General features: G+C 39.1%; 1 protein-coding gene across 1 annotated transcript in view; it reads right to left on the bottom strand.

The window, feature by feature from the left end:
• The window catches only part of nyap2a (neuronal tyrosine-phosphorylated phosphoinositide-3-kinase adaptor 2a), a 48,392-nt gene extending 29,894 nt beyond the window's left edge, over window positions 1–18,498 (bottom strand). The window contains exon 1 of the mRNA XM_088914189.1: window positions 18,266–18,498. Within this exon, the coding sequence (XP_088770315.1) occupies window positions 18,266–18,468 (203 nt within the window). The 5' untranslated portion in view covers window positions 18,469–18,498. The remainder of the gene's footprint in view (window positions 1–18,265) is intronic.
• Between the last annotated feature and the right edge of the window lie 2,681 nt (window positions 18,499–21,179).

The raw sequence follows: 21,179 nt of genomic DNA, 5'->3' as shown, positions 1-21,179 counted from the left end.
TCTTGAGATTTTAGAAGCAATGTGAAGAATATAGCCTCATAATCTACAGAGAGTGCATTATAGGAACAAGTAGCTAGAGCATATTGACCATGATGAGACATGTTTCACAAGGTTTGCCAATATCTGTAGTCCATATCAGACCCATCCCATTCTTATACCTCTATCACCTGCACTCGAAGTTGTGATGCAGGGTAATGATGTTCAGAACTGATCTTTGTGTCCATCATTCTCTTTTATTTTCAAAAGGAATAACCTCTGTGCATTGTTCTGGACAAGGAAAATGATGTTTGTCTCATGCACTGTTTGCCACTGAGAAAGTCTTTTCATTTGACTAAATACTTTCTCCATTGAGTATGTTACTGAGGATAACACTTTACACCTTGTTTTCCTATACAAAAAAGACTGGACCAGCACAGAGGAGCATCATCATGTTATACTGTTCCTTGTTTTCAACAGGGACATTGGGGTGTTACTGTTGCCCTTCTAGCAACACCAAGGTAAAGCACAAAATGTCACAGCTCATTTTCACAATATTTTGAAGGTGTGCTTTAGAAATGCCTTAAGGATTTCAAAAAAGCAGAACATCTGTAAGGGATGCTCTTTCATGCCATTTTGAATTATTCTACAATATGTGGTGTTTACTGAGGTGTAACTGGTATTTTCTCCAGTTTCATTATTCAACTTCAACAATAGTTTATTTGATCTTAAAATAATTTAAAAGATTAAGGATTATAAAGCAGGAGAAAATTTCAGGTCATATACAGTACTAAGTACAATTTAAAAAAATAAAGGCTAAATAGTTCAATTGAAATCTACACACTGAAGGATGTAATTTAATTGTGTTTCATTGTTTACTTGTTATGGCCTATAGAATATTTCTTATATGACAATAAAAAATATTTACAAAGGTCTAGAAATTAAAAAGATATTGATTTCACAGCATAGAGCATGCTGTGAAATCAATAAGCAAACTTATTTATGGTTGCTGAGTCAAAAATTTGGTTTAAATTAAAAAAAAAAAGAAAAATAGTATTTTCCCAATGGATATTTTCTCAAAATTTAAAATGCCAGTTTGTTATGCTATTTTTGCAGATACAAATATACCATATTGTGTATTTTTTCTTTACTGTTCATCGTGGAAAAGGAAAGACAAAAATATATCTTACTATAAACAGAGCAGGGGTGCCTCTATGATGACATGTACGGAAGAAAGAAAAGACTGAAGAACAACTCATGCAAGTGCTTTTGAGAGCAGCTGCCCAAGCATAATTTGTCATCATTTCAGTACCAAGATGTGGCCATAAATAAAGATTTTGTAAGCGATAGCTTAAGACATAGCATTGAAATAATAATGGCCTGAATTGAAAATCGAAAGAAAAGCTCTTTTCTGCTCCGAACTGCTCACTGTAATTGGAAACCTTAATTAAGTGGGCCGCATTGTTTGTTTGTCCTTAATGCTGTCTGTGTTTGATGGGAGATGATGGCAGTAAAAATAGAACTCCCTCTAATAAAATCCGTTTTTCTGAATCATCCCCATATGCAATCATAATTTATATTCTTGTTTCTATCCCAATGTGGCAATTTTGTTTCCAATGTATCATTCTGTGCTAGCGTAATTCAGCAAAGTCCATGCAGGCAGTAATGGTACTAAAACAAACAGTATCAGATAACAGTCAGCGAGCCCCTACCATTGTTCAGTCAAAAGAAATTCTTGGAGCAACTCATTTATTTATCAATTTTTATCATGGTTTTGACAATGCACATGAGTCACATTTCTGTCCTATCAGAAATACACGGTCACTCCAAAACTCAAGTGCAGCAGTTAGTCTTCTTTTCTATAGAGTATTTCACATCAATTGTGTCACTGACCTACAGAGTCCTTGACACTCAAATGTCAGCCACCAAAATAAAAGAGCAACAGCTCTGAAATGTTGCTGTGATTCTTAAACATGTTATTCAGACTGTTGGGATGCAAAAATCTGCATACATAACATATATATGATATATGCATGCTGGGCAGAAAGACGGCGCAGAGGTTAACATTGCTGCCCTGCATCACTTGAGGCTCTGTTTAAACTTCTGAAGTGGTGGTGGTATGGAGTTTGTATGTTCTCCCTGAGTTCACAAGGGTTTCCGCCAGGGGCTCCAGTGTCCTGTTGCAGCTCAAAAACATACTGGTGGGTTAACTGCCTTCTGGCAAATTGGTTTGTGTGTGTCTGTGTTTGTGCCCATGTATTGGAAAAAGCAGTTAGAAAACCAAATGAATGGATGGCCAAATCCATCCCGAAACATTACCTAACATCAGTGTGTCAAATAATCTATAGCATCATGAAATAAAATAATTTCAAGTCTTTGAAATGATAGTGCCCCCCCCCCCACCTGCCCACCATCTTTTTAACTTGTCAGGAAGAATTAGTCCATAGCAATATCAGGGATGATGTCTGTACATTTAAATCCACATTAAAATTTTAAACAATGAATGTATTTGGAGAAAATGGATAGAGGACATTAATAAACACATTAATTTCACAGCAGGGGTCTTGCACACTCACACGCATGCAGACCCAAGAATTAAAGGTAGTGAAAATGTTTATTGAGAGCTCAGTCATAGTAAGCTTTGGATTAAGAATGAGCTCTGTGGATCAGGTATAGACTTTACCTTACTTTTATGTATTAATTCCAATGTAAAATATGCAATCATGGTACAATAATGATACAAATACCATACTATCTTAGAAAGCTGAAAAAATCGTATGAAAATCCTGAAGCACAGTGTTGCACAATAACCAGTGTTGAGGTTATTTGGTTTTCAGTCACTGTTGCCAGTCTTAAGACAGCAAACATTATGGCAGTCATTAAGAAAAGTAGGCACTGCATTGCTTTGCTGCAGTAACCTCATTAAAGGCCTTCTCAGCAGTGACACCATCTGAAAATCTGTAGCTGTCTATTGCTCCACAAGCACAGCATCTGCAACTCTGCATCTCTGATGTCAAAACAATAACAATTAAATTGGAAATATTCCCAGGCTTGCGTTTCATGGTTGGTACTGAGAATCAATCACATTCTTTTGTTGGACTGTTCTGGAACAGCCTTTATGGTTCCAGTCAATTTCTGGATGTGGCTACTCTCTGAAAATGACAGGGGTTAGGTTAGGGTAATAAGCCACTTCAACCTAAAAGAGAATATCAGTTCACTTAAAAAAAAGCATAAGAAAATACTTTTTTATTTTGCTCAAAATTATTTTAATGTGCACTCACACTGTATAAATCCTGACACTTCAAAAGCATATGCACTCAAAATTTTTGAACCGGTGCATTCCATCCATCTTGGTTTCTAATAGAATAGATGACGGACATTGTTCGTGAAGGGGGTATTCAAGATCATAGCCAATAAAAACAATAACGATAATGGTAAAAATACTGCAACTAAAACTGAAAAATTGACCTTATATGCTCCTTGTGGTCAGATGTATACTTTGCTGAAGATGGGTGTGCTCCTTTCTTTTCCACAACATAGACGTGCCTGACAATCCCTTAGTCCTTACCGCATTGTTTTCATTTTAATCTAAATCTCTCTAAGTGTATTTTTAAGTATTATTTCTAAGGTGGAATGGAAAATATTTCTGATACCCTCCCAATTTGCTACTACCAATTGTGTATTCTTCACATGTCAGCTCGCAGCTGTAATTGCAGCGACTGCACCGAGATGAGAATGAGGAAGTGTAAGTAGACTCCTCTTACCCTCCTACTGTACTCTCAAGCCACAAATATGTTAACATGTCACAGACAACAACCCCATACCAGAGGTACAGCACCAACTGGAGGAGAGGCGCATCCCTCACTAACAGCAATCCTGGAAGCACCGCAGGAGTCACTGTGTCTCTGAGGCAGACCGTCCACAGATTTACTGAAAGAACGAATCGCCTCTCCAGTCTACAGCATGAAGAGCAGAAGAAGATAGGCCTTTCAATAGGCGCAGACTGGAATGAGCAGCCATTCCCATCACATAACTGGTGATGTCAGAGAGGGAGTATCTAACATCCCCCGTGACCACACTGAGTCAGAGAAGGAGGGGTTGGCATACATAACATTGCCAGAGGTAAGGGAGGGGCTGCCTGATTTCCCAGAGATGTAGAAGGACCTATCTGTATCCCAAGAGTCCCCTGTGAAGACACTTGATGACAAGTGCCTGTCACCCAGGCCCCAAGATCGCGAGAAGGAGTGGATAGACTGGCGATACCATGGTGTGAGGCTGAAGGTAAAGTCATGGGGTAGACCACCCATCATTGCTTTGGAATGACTCTAAAGTCTGGTTATCAGAAAAGCATGAAAATGTGGAGTTGCCAGAGGTCCCCAGCACAGAATAAGAGGAAGGGAAAAGAGATGCCACCTCTGAAACAGGGAGAAAAGAAGGACCACTGTCTCTATTCCCATCAATCAACAGGAGTGATGACTCTGAGGCCCCTTGTCCAGGGAGAACAGCATGGCTGCCACTGGTAACCCTGAGGCAGCACCAGGCCATTTAGACAGCTGAAGAGGGAGTAGCAGTAATTGTCTCTCCAGCTCCAGAACCACTGGCCACGACAGAGTCCCCCTGCGAAAAGAGGGCATAGTTGCCACCCTTCATTCCAGAGATAAACACCAAACCTGGAAAGTCATGCTTGCGTGATGCAAGAGGGGTGTTTGATAGTGCCACCCCACTCATTTTGTCCTTTTTAGTGCCCTTGGAAGGGCCAGTGTTAGTTCGGCAAAGGGACTCTCTCAAGAGTGGAACTATATGTAGAAGGGTGGTAGGAAGAAGCAGAATGGAGGTCCTTGCCTCCATTCTGCTTCTAGATAACTACACTAGATTAATTGGTTTCTGGGAAAATTGGCACCGGCGTGTGCCTGTCTGAGTGTGCCCTGCAATAGACTGTCATTCTGTCTTGTGCCTGTTGCTTGCTAGGATAGACTCTGGCTCCCCCATCACCATCTTTTGGATTAAGGAGTTAGAAAATAAATAAATGTATGGATTTTCTGTTTATGAATACAGTATAATCGCAGTAAAAAAATTAACTTTTTTAATGGCTGACAATAAAATGACTTGATTATATTCCATCACATTTTTTGAGTGTTGGAAGTCTGGACTTTGCAATCAGCAGTCTAATAAACAGCTTTGAATTTCATCTAATCCCTACTGACATCAAATGTCAACTCAGCAAGCAAGTGGATCATAACTGGCTATTCATGTTGTTTGTCTACCAGGGTCAGAGGAGAACCCAGCTGTGGCCCTCTCAGGCTGTGTGCAGGTGGTGGACTGATACTCTCATTAAAAACTTTCAGAAACAAAAGTTTATTCTGGCAGGAAGACTGATGGCAGGCTGTGTTTCTATTGCATTTTGTGGTTGTTTATGGGTCTGTTATATTGCAAGCAGAGTTATTTACTGAACAATTGTCAAATTTCCTATTGTAAGCATTAACTAAACCATTTGCTGTAAAGAAATTAAAATATATTACTCTCCCTTCTCACTGTCACTCTCAATGAAGCACAATGTATGTAAGGAACAATATGAGTCTGTATTTGCACAGCTAACAGTGAATAAAACAGTACTTTTTTAAAGAAAATAATATTAGAAGCTAGAAGATTCAGTATACATGGAACATATTAAAACAGAACAAGATTAAAGAGAGAGTATTTTGTAAGCAATTTAAGAAAAGCATTGTGTTGTTAAAGTTTCCTTCTAAAGTGCTTTGCAAATCGAAGTAATGATATTTCATACTTCCTTCATGTACTGTAAAAAAAAACTGAAGTTTTTTTTTGTTCTATGTCATTTAACGTATTGTAGTATGAACACATCTGCAATTCACTCAAGAAGCGCTCTGTTGCTGTCGCACAGACTTTCCTCTCAATATGCAGGTCAATTACTTTCCAGTCACATGACTTGTCTTTACCTTTAATTTTACAGACAAAGGCAAACGTGCTGCAGCCACTGCATCATAACAAGGACAATGTATACAAACAAAGGGCATGTATTTTCTCTACTGTCCTTGCGTTAAACAAGAGGTCTGCTAGTGTATAAGAGAATTCTGATCAATTGCTTTGAAGTATCCTAGCTTCCCTCTCAACATGAGAATCACAGGAACAAATCATTGGTTAGGAGCTTAATTCTGCCTAGCAACATGACCTTCTGTATATCAGACACAATGGCCAAACTCAAAAAACACAGTTCTGCTTTTCTCGCTACTTGACACTACTAATCTGTCACTGACACTGCTAATTAGAAATACTGCATGTTTTAATTTGCTTAGATGTCATGATCCCGAAACGATTTAAGGTATTTTTATTTATTTCCAAACATTTTAATTGTAGAGTCCAATTCTGCATGATTTCTAAAAGTAAACATGCACTTACAATTTCTGAGAATATGGATAGGTATATAAGAACCCTTTCAAAGATTAAATATCTTTATTTATTAACTATTATGATAAGCCCATACTGATGTTCTGTATGGCAGACTGTATTTACTCAGCACACCAGGGCACTATAAAATTGGATTTTTCAAATATAGGAGGCTTTTGTAGGGCTTTCATGGAAAAGCAAATATTAATGCAATGGTGATTTATATACCAGAGTAGCTGAGTAACATAAATAAGGGTATTCGCAGTCATCAGTTAAAGTGCAGGTTTTTTGCAATGTTTGTCTTTAAGATCAGTGTAAATGATCATTACCATGACCACTTCATTCCCTGTTCCAATGTTTTATTATCACCATAAAGTAAACATTGTCCTTTTTCATATTCCTTCCCTTACCTATTTCCTTTCTTATTTATCGTGAAATTTTCTTATATAAAAGTTCAGCACAATTTTCCAAGGAATCTTCCTAGAGGATTCACTTTGATGGAGGGAGGACTGTCTAAACACTATATATTATTGCATTTGAGTTTTTCATTACCGATAAGAAGAGAAGTCTGGGGCAGTTCCCTGTATTTGACAAGGATTTGCAGAAAGTTGCTCAGTTCTCTATTATCACAGGCCCATTAAACTCTGTAGCTGATTACTATTAAAGATTATTTACAACATTGCAGTAGATGATACACTTGTGAATCCATTTCATTCTGAGACTCTAGTGGATATTTTAACATACATCGCAAAGTAAAAATATCACATAGTTTAGCCTGGTATAGAAAGACCTGTTTCTGTCATTTCTTTCTAGCAATCATCTTGTCCCATACAACTAGTTTTCACAGCAGAAAAAGATCCTGGCTTTGAAAAAAAAGATGCAAAAAAGGTGTCGCACGTGTCATTCAAAGGCTCATGTACAGTATTTAAATGAAATGTTAATTTAAATGAGCAAATCCGAGCAGTACAATTGATCTAAGTCTTTTATTTTTTTTCAGTAAATCTTAGATATTTTTAAATGAATGCCAGTGAAATTCTCAACAGTGTTGAAGAAGAGTAGCAAAAATAGAAATATACAGTATTTTCAGATTTTTCTACTGATGAAAGTGATAAATTCTGGTAGCTTCACCACCGGGAAGAGAGTGCATCCAGAACATAAGGAGCCTCCTTTGCATGTGGGGTTTTTAACAATCTAAATTTAGAGACTACTTAGAGATAATGACCTGCCTCTGCAGCATCCATGCATAGGGGAAAGTAATTGTATTGAAATGTGTTTGGGATGTAATCTTTCCCTGGGGATTTTGTATTAGGTAGATTTGTGCTTTATTAAAGGGAAATGGTTAATAATAAAAATGATTTACTAAGTGCAGAGCAATTAAATTGATTCTAAATGCAAATAACTAAAGAAAAGAGATTTTAACTGTGGTTGTAAAAATGTGTTTATGTTAAAACATCCCCCTTCCATGCTGTATAATATGACTTCTCTCTCAAGACTTGATCGATATTGGGCTGACTCAGCTCAGTGCAATAATCATACAAGCTGACAGAGGAGCCATAAAACATTTCTCCTGCATTACGGCAAAAGTTCATCATACTGAAAGCATCTACCTCACAAAAGCATATGATAACACTGACCATAATGGCATTGTGTCTGCATAAAAGGAAAATTTATAGACATGCAAGAAGACTTTAATTAATTGTTTATTCAAAGCATAACTGTTAATTTACTTCAACTTGCTGTTTCAAATCTTCACTACGTTATGTTTCAGCAGTCTAGTTTTGTATGAAGTGTTCTTTGCACTTTTAGCAACACATTCAGTGTTGATTTTCGGGGATATTATTTTGCACTCTCCCATTTCCATAGTTACAGTTCTAAAAATATTTCAGTGGGGTGAGCTTTTGTCAGACATTAAGGGACCCCCTTGTACGTGACAATACATTCCTATGAATGTTACTCAAATTCAAATTATTATCTGCCCATGTGGTTACCTCCTACTGTTACATCATGATGTAGTAGGAATTTGCCCATAGAGCCCACAAATGTTAATCTTCTGCACTGGAGCCTCCACACTGCAGGTGGTTGATGGGAGTCATGAAGAAATAGCAATTCTGAAATTAAAACTGACTCTGCTGTTTGGCGTGGGGGAGTTAATAAGCCACAGGAAGAAGGTTAGTACACACACAACATATCAGGAGAAAGTGATTAAGATCAACCAAGATTTCAATCCCCATTGTTTTTTTCTTTGCCAGATTCAAAGAACACTGAAGACTTCACTGACAACATAAGAATAAATGTCAGGTCTTCGGACTTATAAGACAGACTTGAAGCTATGCAAATCAACATCCCAACCATACTGGTATATGTTGAAATTAAAACTGAAATCTGGCAGCTGCTCTTATTATTCCCATCAGAAAATACATTATGTGAAGGACAAATCTTAAAACCACTTTACAAGGAACAAAGACACCCAATATGAAGGTGCATTTAGGATTTTTTTTTACAGAGAATACAAGCTTAAGAAGCTCTGATTCAAAACGCTTGGCTGACATAGAACCAGACTCCTGTGCAGCGTGAGGAGTTAACTAAGGGGCAGCTGCAAAAATACTCATCCGAGAAACAGAGAGATACAGTACGTACTGGGGGACTTCTAGCTGTTCGTTCAAGAATTGACATTGTGGAGGATAATAAGTTAGAGTAGCAGAGAGAAACACTAAGGAACTCAGTCACCATCATTCCTCCCAAGTTTATTTGGATTTCCTCCAAATAATATCAAAATGTAATATAATACAGTCTTCAGAACCATGTATGTGCCATAATTCACACTTTACTAGTTTACCCTTAAGACTACAACAACATTTGTCTACATTAGCTGGACTTACTCAGTAGTTAAGTGTTAAATTGTTAAACTGTTAAATGTGACTAGTGTTAAATGACTTGTCTTCTTGTCTTTCTTATTTTCACCATACTGTTGTTTCAGGTTACACTTCTTGATATTTTTTACTTCTCTGCAGCTGATGTTGAAGGATGTATAGGATGTGTCAGGATATAGCATGTATACATTAAGGATACATCATGCAGACTTTGGTAATAAAAACTTTTTAGTAAAAAATGACAGGTTAAGGATGGAGCATGTTAATACATGAAATTCTTCTTAAGGCTTTAAGAACTTCACTCATTATTTTCTGGGTGTCACCAGTAATGCAGAAATTATTCACTTGAGAAGAACCCTCTTATCATAATCATTATCCGAAGCAGAGATTCTCCATCAAAGTCAAATAAGCTGTACAGTATGCCTCTGACGCATAGTGATTTTATGTGCATTAGCTTGAGTATTTGTACAGAACACCAGCTTTAATCCAATACGCCTTAGAAGCCATAATCCAATCACAGACCACATCACATTTTCATAAGAGTATTGCTTTCTTCTCTCTGATCTGGTACTTGGTGTAGTCAGTGAACCTGACATTTACACAGCCTGTCAGATTCTCCACTAAAAACTGAACTTCTGACAACTTGTCATTTGCTTAAGATTTCTTACATTTCCTTGTAACTGTCATCCTATCATAATTCGTTAATTATTCTGGCATCAAAACTGGCAGTTGTTCTCTTTTTCAGTAAAGGGATACTTAGACTGTAGCCAGTTCTTTCTGTTCACAAACAGTGCTTGTCCCATTAATTTGTGTTGTCATAAATGTATCCTTCTATTTCATATAACTTTAACGTCACTAAAAATGAACTTTCAGGCTGAAGTATTCATACAGTATATTACAAATGAAATCCTGAGGAATTCAGAAATTGGAGTACAGGCGAATGAAAGTGTTCAAAACACACTGAACCTTTATTCTTCTTGACAGCAATGACTCTCAGCAAGTAATCTCATTGAAAAATGCAAATGAAAGTTCCTGACCACATCCAAAATTGCTACTGAGGCATGTTAACAGGTGTATATTGACTTAGGAAGACCTTAAGCACATTTGAACGATTGTCCTCCCACAGTTTTTTTTTCAAACAATAATGTTTTGCACACAGGTGTGTCTTTTCTGATCTTCCTCCACTTTCACTAACTGTTCGTCCAATTCAGGGTCACGGTGGCCCAGAGCCTATCCTAGGAATCACTGGGCACAAGACAAGATGCACCTAATTCATCGCAGCACGTACACAGACACAAACACAGCCACGCACACACACAACAGGGTCAATTTTTACAGAACCCAATTATTCTACCAGTATGTCTCTGACATACACCACAGTAGCCAGAGGAAACCCATGGAATGCAGGGAGAACATGCAAACTCCATGCACAGAGCACCCCAGGAATGCTGCAAAGCATCAATGCTAACCATTGTACCGCCCCTCTTTTTCATTAGATTGTCATTGTTGTATTATGTTGTTTTGTTTTCTTTGAAGACTAATGAAAAATCTGTGTCCCACAATATCTCACACATACTGTGAGAACCATACAACATGCAGAGTGGAGCACTATATAGTGTGGTGGACATCCTAATCATAACAAAAAAAACAAAAAAGTTTTTCAGATACAGTAAATATGGGAGTCTGGTACACACCTTAATTCAGATTCATCAAGGCTTATGACTAATGATTTATGACTAGAACGTATCATAATTTCCTCTTTCGCTTACATATCTGCCAGTATAAAAAGCAATACCAACCAGTCACAATTTCACCGTCCTGCCTATTTCATATTGGAGGTCAAATGACCTTCAACAGAAGGGAAACCATCCACAGACAGGAAAAACATGTTTTTTAAATATTTTTCTGTGTATTCTGTATGTTTTAAAGGGTATTGTTATAACCTTTCATTTAAAATGAAGTTAGATAATTTCCTAGAAACATGCAGTATAAGCAAAGCTTCTTTTTTTGTGATGCCACATCCTTTTCATATAAGGCAAACTGAAGCAAAATTGTATTACTTTGTCAGGCCTCTGGAGTATGAGTTGTACATCCTACTCTGATTCTGGACAATAAGCAGAAGAAATCGAACTTGACATAGCAATGATCAATGCAGCATTCTATTTGGACTTCAGTGTCTACCAGTGACACCTCTGGAGCTTGGTTTCACAAGTGTTCAAGAAGAATGGCGCAGGAAGAAGAATACTAAAGCAAATTCAGAAACTATCACAAGACATTGGTATACTTCTAATGTGGAATCAAAAGGGAAGGCATACAGTAAGTGTTTCATTGTTTGAGCCTCAAGACTGGCCATCTCAATGCCCTCTTACAACAGCCTAGTGACATAACTGAATTGTGGGAAAGGAACCTTTGAAATAGCCTTTGACAGACTTTGAAAACACAGGTTCAGTCCTGATAAGCTTCTTAGTGACAAGTACAACCATACAGCTGGAATTAACCATCGCTTGTCAGCAAAACAACCCATCCCCTGGGATTTTTGGTAAATTACAGCACTTCTCTGTGTCTGGAATTAAATCACATTCCACTCACCTTCCAGTTGAAAATTACAAACACCTTTACAGACTGACTGGGTGGCAGTCTTCTTGCTCCCAGTTAAAAAGAATGAAAACTGGACTTGTTGAGTGCTTGGGCTCGCAGTGACATGAGCAAGAGACACACCACTCCTGCGATTAGCACTAACTCTCCTGAGAGGCACTGTGGAGCCTGCTACCTGTCAGAACACGAATGGTCCTGGAGGCCATGTCAGAGCAATGCCCTCACATGCTCTTCTACCTCCCTGTGTGATAAAGAGGAAGCACTAGCAGGTGACTCCCCATTGAGTGGATATAAAATAGCACCTATTGGCAATTCCAAATGTTACCATAAGCTTGCCAGGTTCGCAGAACTTACAGAAACGAAAAGAAAATACTTTGTGTTAAACAGTTCATTTTTTTAAGCAGTTTTTTTTTTCAGTTTAAAATGAATTTGAACTGTTTATCCCATTGCATAATGCATAAGTCTGTATGGTTATATGCAAATAAACGTCCACTGCTGCCAAAGTAATTTATTGTATTGCCGGTATTTTGTGTTCGGTAATACAGCATCAGATGAAGAATGTATTTGAAAAAGCAAGTCATTTTAGAGAATATTAGCATGGCAGCTGTGATAACTGCTTGGTTTATGTTGCTTCAATGGAAAAAGATATAGAGGGCTAGACTGAACTCAAAGTCTCATATTTCCAGGGTTTGTGTGAAGGAAATTAATACATTATATCAGCATGAAGATTAAAACTGCCAGAATGACGTAGGTAAATCCATTTGCAGAAAATGGGAATTAAGCAGACCACTCACCTTTTTATTGATTAGAAAAGGTGAAAAAGGAAGGGAAGTGAACAGTGCATCACAACACATCAAGGGTTTCTTGCATACTTCTTTTTACATGTTCCTAAATCACTTAGGCCAAACCATCCCACAGCAACTTTAAACCATCTCTAATTTAAACCATCTGGATCGAAGGCAATGCAATGGAATATATTAGGAGCTCCATTATTTTTATTTATTACTTTGAATTGTGTGATTCAGTCATAAACCATGCAAATACAAAACTGCAGCTATGCAAGCTGACAGCACTACAAATTAAACGACTGCCAACTGTAAAAAAAGGAGCAGAAAACTTCCCAATGCCCAATTTTGAAACTGAGCACTTACACCATAAGGCTTAGATAAAACAAAAATTCTATAGTTCACTGAACTCAATGAAAGCATGTCCGCACATGTACAAACATGACATGTTAAATAATGCAATCAATGTACAATAATATGGTTGTACTGCAAAGAGATAAGAAAATAGATACAGTATAGGAGACTGGTATATTCATCTTGTAGTGAATCCAGATATTCACCTACTGACACACCCAGCGGTGTGGTCAGGTCCCAGTTCAAACCTCTGTTGTCACCTTAACAGTCTCCCCTGAAACCTGCCACAGTGACAGAAAATATTCCAGAAATGGTGTGAGAGATCATTCTGGAGAGTTCTTAGCTATTGTATACAGTATGACTTTGGGACTGTACCCATACTGACATAAAAACATCAATACCACATCCAAGAGACAGTCAATGGTGCTCCTGAATGACGGAAGAAGTAAATAAAAGTAAAAGATCCCTTAGATCTAAGACTGAGCTGTATAATCCAGATGTTAGTGCACGCATGAGTCTTGTCACTAGATAACAGTGGCCAGGATTCTCCAAAGCATGGTGTATAATTGACAGAGAATTAGTGTAAATGAGATTACTCTGCAAGGACTCCCCTGACTTTCCACAGACCCTGTGACTTTCCGGGTGTCACAGATGTCGGAAGAGACAAACCGTGGAGAGGCAGGAGAGCGGAAAAAAACCCATATGCGAAGCGGTGGAACAGGGGTTAGCCCGGGATCAGCAGTTCAGGAGTGATATAGAAACCAATGCCCTCAGGCAGCAGACGTGGGGCGACCTGGATGCTAGGCGGGTCTCAGGACATCCAAACGTCAATGCTGAGCGAAGGTGAATGACTGACCCGGAAATGTATAGCCCAGAGAGAGAGACACCGGAAGGACAGGAAAGCACAGGAAACTAGGGACAGGACAGAGTAGGAGCACCCTCTGGCTGCAGAGGGCATGACAGTACCCAACCCCCCCCTTCATGGGCGGCTCCTGACGCCCATACAAATAAGTGAGCTGCACAGCACTGGGGGGAGGAAAAACCTCATTTAACTGAAAGGAAACCTCCAGGAGTCAACAGCTGAGAGCTGCCCCCTCCTCCAGGGTATAAACCTTTATTGGATAGAGAAAGGGGGGGTCAGGTAGAGCTCCAGAGACTTAAAACAAAAAAGACAAGTACACAAGCACAAACAACGACAGAAATAAACCTGGGAGACCAGGGTACCAAACCACAAAAAACAGATAAGAACCAAATGTTCCAAGACACACGGGACAGGGGGACCAGAGAGAAGGGGAAACCAGGAAGTAAAAAATCAAAACACAAAGAAAAAAACAAGAATAAGAACACAAAAACCCGGGAAAAATACCGCAGACTGGGCAATAGGCACGTTCACATTCTATCACTGATATCGGAGTGGACAACCCGAGGAAAGCCAGACCATAGCCCGCTCACAGGCACGGATGTCCGGAGTGATATCCAGCAATTAGAATGGGAGAGGAAAAAAGACTCACCACCTTATCACTAATATCGGAGTGGACAACCAAAGGAAAACCAGGCACACAGCCCACTCACAGGCACGGATCACCGGAGTGATATCTAGCAATGAGGATAGAAGGGCCAGCTCAACATTCAATCACGGATGCCGGAATGACAACCCAAGGAAAGCCAGGCCGCAGCCAGCTCACAGGCACAGGAGTCGGAAAAAGCATCCCGAGATTAGAATAGGAGAGCTGAGAGAAAGAAAAAAACCCAGAGAAAAAAACTGCAGAAAAACAAAAAAGCGTCGCTCGCGGGGTCAGTAGAAGGCTCAGCATTCTGTCACAGATGTTGGAAGGGACAAACCATGGTGAGGCAGGAGAGCAGAAAAGACCCATATGCGTAGTGGCGGAACAGGGGATTAGCCCGGGATCAGCAGTTCAGGAGTCATATAGAAGCCTATGCCCTCAGGCAGCGGACGTGAGGCGACCTGGTACTAGGCGGGTCTCAGGACACCCGAACGTCAATGCTGAGCGAAGGTGAATGAGTGACCAGGAAATATATAGCCCCAGAGAGAGAGACACCGGAAGGACAGGGAAGCACAGGAAACTAGGGACAGGACAGAGTAGGAGCACCTTCTGGCTGCAGAGGGCGTAACACTGGGGACCTGCTGGCTTGTGGTGATGACATCAGTGAGAGACACACTCGTCTTCTACTCAATAATAGCTCTCCCTTCAGACACCATGGAACATCCAGTCAAATAACAAATGGATCTGCAAGTGAGTGCAGCACAGTGGAGGACACACTTTATATTAGATCTTTACTAAGAGACATGTCATGTCTCTTTGTCACCTACAGAAAGTGGGTACCAAAGTCACTGCCAGGAAACCATCTTATAAAGCCATTAGGCATCATTTAAAATAAATAAATAAATCACCACCACAGTGGCATGTTGTGTGCTCTGATAAAGGACACAGTAGTGGAAAGAGGTAGAAAGAACAAAACAGCCTCTAAAGTGGTTGAGTGCATATTGAGCTCTATAGTTCTGGGTTTATTGGCTCGAATCTGAATTTGTGTTATTTGCCAGCTGTGGTACTGTTTCCAAAAGGGACAACAACAACTGGTCACATACTACCAGGATAGTGTGTGTTAAAATTCAGCCAGGATTTCCTTGGCTTGTGTTCAGTGGTAGACCCGTATGGTGTCATGATGTGCATTATCATCAGTAAAAACTCCATCCATCTTCTGCTTAGCTTCTTATGCAGAAAGTCAGATGGTAAGGAGGTAGAAAGGATGTTGAGAAGAAGTACTGTAAGTTGATTACAAATTGGTGGCTGGCAAATTGAGAGGGTGTGTGAAAACATTTCGCCATTCTAAATACCAGAAATTAAAAATGGGTGAAAAGACCACTAAGAAGAAGCAGACAATTGCTCGCTCATCTTAGCTCAGGCTCCATTCAGTTTAATAGAGACATGGTTTCTCACACATGGTAATAAATCAATAATTCTATTTCGGCTCAACATCCACTTTGGGATACAGTTAGTCTGATGGAATCTACTGATTGTAACTGATTGTATTTGCAATGAGCAGCCTGGCCTGTGCAAATAACTTAATGTAAAAGAAGATCATAATCTTAATGGAGCTTTTGTATTAGACGAATCAATAAATAAGCATGAAGCTCACTGGCAAAATTTTTTCATGTGTTGAGGTCTCAGCAAAGCACTGGAAAATTATGATGGAATGGAAGTCATGTGTACAGGATTTGCTGCGGTCTTATTAGCCCTGACATGGTGAACCAGAAACAGGCTGTGCCTGCAGGGACCGTCTTGTGATTCCCTGCCACTTTCACAGAGATCCTATAAGCTGTGGAATAGCAAAGCGAATCCTCTGCTCTATAACTGCAGATGAACAAAGGTGGATGATATTCTATTGTAAACAGAATCCAAACAAAGAGAACAATCCCCAGCACAGAAAGATCCTTTCATAAATGTGTGAATTTCAGTCTCTCTCAATGAATTGCAGACCTCTCTACTCTGAGAAGCAAAAACAAAACAAATGCTAATTTATGCCAAAAAGCAAATTATCGCAGATCCCTTGACAAATGAGCAAATGAGGTAGAAATTTCCTCTCTTTTACAACCCTTTCTCTTCCGTAAATGTGTCACTACCAACAATGGAATAAGAATTAAAATTATTCATTCATTTGTGTTTGACACAATTAAACTTCCTTTCCTTTGGGATGGTGCTTTGCTGTAAAAGCCCTCCTCTTTTAGAGGCAGAAGTAGGATTTCATTTGCTCCCAGCCAGTTCATCTGTCACTAGGCAGAAAACCGACACTGCCTGCTAGCCGTATCATTTTATTCAGCATCCAAGGCTTTCGCACTTAATCTCAGCTTTGTAACAATTTTTTCATCAGTTACTGTAAAAAAAAAAAAATAGGTCATCCCATTGACCTACTTATGATCTTCATGAAAAATCTAGCTTTTTTTCCCCCTCACTTATTTGGCTTCTCTAAATGTATGCTTTAATATTTAATGTTTGAAACAGCTGAAGGCATTCTTTGAATTTTTAGTTTGAACTGGTACTCAGAATTCCTTTGCTCCTGTTCAAACAGCATTAGCAGGAGAGAAGAAAGGGATGTCATCAAAGTAAACCAAGATGACAGAAAATATGCAATCAGTGCAGTGTTCATTATAGCTGCATATTCTGAGGAATATTTCGAATGAGCAGAAACCAGTGGCTTAAGTCTAATGTGTTCTGTGAACATTAATATTCACAGCTCATTTCAAAATATTACTGTATATATTTCACTATATAAAGAAATACAGGTTTCTATTAGCACCATGCAATGAAATCTTGAATGAATATATACAATATGATTTCTTAACAGGTTGACCATAAATAGGTCTGAAGTTGCTCTTTGCAGCAAAGGATGTTTTTTGTTTACAAATTGCAATACCTTCTGCCTAGTGTACAGCCCTTAGAGTTGTGCTTCCTTTCCTTTTGTTCAGTGATAATCTGGGGATGCTATTCGATGCTGGACATTAAAAGCTATTACATTCTGCATGGAAGTAAGTGGGCCCTGAAAAGTGCTGATAAAGACATTGGTAAGCAACTGCTACAGATTTCTGCTGAGCGAAATTCAGCACTAACATCTCTCTGTACCAGCAAGTAGACCATCAGAATTCAACCCCAAACACAAAATTAATGATGCGTAAATCCATACATACTGTAAATGCTTTGTGAATGCTTAAGTTCTCAATGTCAAAATGTGCCCTTGTGCTGGATGACAGATGAAACCAATTTATGTTCTACACCACACATTTTAATTTACATTTAATTTTGAAAGTAAAGGCCTGTCACCTTAATATATGATGCAGGAAGGGATTTTAAAAAAAACAATAATCTATTTTAGTGTACCTTTCCTGATTTGTTCCAAATAATCATCATCATCATCATCCTCATCAACATCATGATCATGATCTAGATCATCATCAGCTAGTAAGTAATTTAAGAATGAAATAATTTCTGGGCAGACATATCTGAGAGCTTCAGTCTGAAAAGCATTATTTCTTTTTATTCTGAAAAAAAAAATGAAACTTCAGTAACCTTACTGAAGGCCATCATAGGAATCTCTCGTTTTGTGAACTCATTTTGAATTCAAACATGTTCGACCCAACCCATTGAGAGAATGAACTGCATTTGTGAGAACAGTTACTATATTATTATTAATCTAGAAGAACAATCCAATGAGTCAATCACTTGCTTCCTAAATCTGGAGTTCCTGCGAATTACAGATTATTGTTACCTTTTTATTGCTTCTTCCTGTCTTCGCTTTTTCTCACTTTTCTCCTGCAGATAAGCCAAGTTTGTTTCGTTTCGTACACGGTCATTCTCCCTGGCAATGTCAGAGGCGTTCTGTATGACCAAACCATCGTAGGCTTTCAGCCCACTGTCTTCAACATACTGGAAAAACCTTGTGAAAGTGGCTTCCTCTTCTTTTGAATTCATCGTTCTTCAAAGGCAGGCAAACAGATCTTCCTGGAAGCAAAGAGGAATAATGATGAACAAGATGATGACAGTAGCAACACCAACAGTATAATTAATCACATAAAACAAATTGTTAATAGCACATCTGTTAGGAAACGCATTTAAAGACAAAGTTTATAGATAAAAAATGTACCTTGGTGTGCATGCATTATGGCCTGTTTTTCATGCATAGTATTACTTGAGTTTTCTCCTGTTGCATTCCATGCCAAGTAACACAATCATAGAAAAACTACATAGTGAGTCTCATTCATATTCAAAAACATTGCAGTGTTTTGGAATGTGGAAACATGTTTGAAAAGACATACTGCGTTCAGAGAGGATTTTTTTATCCTTTTGTCTGAAGTGTGCTGGTTTCAAATGAAGAATCTCTCTGAGTGTAATAGTTGCATCATGCCAGAGAACATTTCATCATGCTAAGAGCAGATCGGATCTCCTTTGTTGTTCCAGTAAATTACATATTAATGATAAATATAATTTGGGTTTAAAACAAAGAAATTAAATATATATAATTAAATTTTAAAAAATAGTTTAGTACATACACTATACAGTATATACATATACTAAATATATTTATAAAATCATTGTTGTCTGTTGAGAGTCATTTGAAATAATCTGTTTAAACAACTTGTAAGTTCTTAGGTTCAATAAAAAATGTGCTAATCTATTATCCATAGTTAAGAATGCTGACATTTTTCATTATTTCTTTTCAATTCAGGTCAAACCCTAAGCTGATACAGGCTATCACATGCATTTCTGTATCTGACCAAGCCAGTGTCTTAGTTTCAATGCTAAAAAGTAGATTTTTCCATGCATGAACTGGTTTATGCATTTGTATACTATTTGCAGCCTTTTCTTTTGTAGATATTGGCACGGTGTTTGGAGCAGTGCCAAACTTCGATACAAGGGGCTTGTTCAAAAACAGCCTATTGTCTGCTACAAACAGTGTTCTCAGCGCTTGTCTGTCTGTGCTACAGAATTGTTTTTAACCCAGCTCCATGCACAATCAAGTACTTCCTGGTGCTGCATGACATCTGTGACTATGTGTCGACATTATCTCCACAGAGATGTTGTTTCATTCTCAAGATGTTCTTGGTCTGAGAAAAGGATTTATTCTTGTTGATGTCAAACGACTTAAGAAAATCAGAAATTCTCCTTTTAATCCCCTAAACCCATCCCCTTGTTTGTGCCTGGCCTGGAGGCATTTCCCCTAGTAGCCTGCTGGTGCTTTCTGGAGTGGAAATAATTTTGTTTATCTTGTTTTCGAGCAGAGTTCCACCCAAACACTTTGGTCCCTCTGAGCTTTTCTGCAATTTAAACACCTCCACGTCTATCCCAGATATTTCTGATAGCAGTTATATTTATATGTGTTTAATTGAAAGATGTAATTAATAACAGGTAAGCCACAGTATCTAGGCAACAGTTCCTGAAATACAGGATGCCACAAGAAGTGTGAGCTTAATTTTCTGGGCATCTCAACAAGCCTTAGAAAGCCCCACTGCTGGGTATCCTTGGAAGCAGTGAATTCATTATTGTGAAGTTACTTACAAACATCAGTAAGTGCAGGATTAAACAGGCGTACTTACCAAATTAGATGACTCTATGGAGACCCTTGAAGTGCAATTGAAAATTGGTTAATTTCTTCTTGGCAAAGCCCTTGCTGCAGTTTTACGATAGCACAGGTAGAAAAGAGATGTTTCAGCACCATAAGAAACTGGCCAATCCTTGGCTAATGTGTTAATAATTAAAATACTTCACTTGAAAGTGCATGTTTTCGGGCACAGAAAGCTTTGAGGCGCTCCTTTGAATCCCATGTTGGTGTAGACTGGACGATCGCCACCTTCATGTCTTTGAGTCCGCAATGTAATTCCAACCCAATGGGCTGCTGATCTCAACAATGTAACGCTGCAAAAACTGGGTTTCTTTAATCTGCCGTTGCAGAAACCATGGAGCAGCTGCAAACTGTGCCCAGCCTGGATGTCCAGTGAATAGGCAGCTGGATGCTTCCTTTCCACTTTACCACACAGCAGAGAACAACATGATCAAATGCAGGCTCACTTTCAAGCGTCATTTGCACATGGTCTTTTTAAAAGCACAAACCATCGCCTTTCCAAAACAAATGTGCATTCTTGCCACACATCTTGCTTTTCACCTTCCTCCTCTGCTGCTTCCGTTTTCGTGTTTTTTTTTAACGTAGACCTCCGTTCCTTAAAGCATTCCCCCTTAGGTGCAGAAGGTTGGGAGCCGTCTGTTTTGTGGTATCATCCCTCCCCCGTGACCACTACAGACAGGCTTGCGATCTTCAGCTGCCTCAGTCTGTCAGAGCTGCAGCAGCAGATTAATCAGGGATTCTGAATTGTAAATCGCGAGACAAAGAGCAAGCCTACCTTCGACGAAGCAAATCTCATCCTTTTTACTCTCCCTTTCTCCGTGTTGCAAGCTGTCGGCATTTACCAGCCCACTCAGACAGCATTCCAGGACCACGGACAGCTCCCGACTAGGCCAGTCTGTGATATGGGGGAGAGAGGGAGGAAAGCAAATGAAGCCGCAACCACCACACAAGCAGGAGGAAGGCAATCTCATTCCACTTCAGTTTCCAGCTCCCAGGGGTGGAGGACAGCGTTACAGCCTCCTGCCTTGGCAACAGCCCTTCTCCTGCCTTTATCTGTACAGCC

Source organism: Atractosteus spatula, chromosome 4 (assembly GCF_055471065.1).
Source record: "Atractosteus spatula isolate fAtrSpa1 chromosome 4, fAtrSpa1.hap1, whole genome shotgun sequence".
Taxonomy (NCBI): Eukaryota; Metazoa; Chordata; class Actinopteri; order Semionotiformes; family Lepisosteidae; genus Atractosteus; species Atractosteus spatula.
The sequence above is the reverse complement of the archived record's forward strand: the minus strand, read 5'-3'. Positions and strand labels throughout refer to the sequence as shown.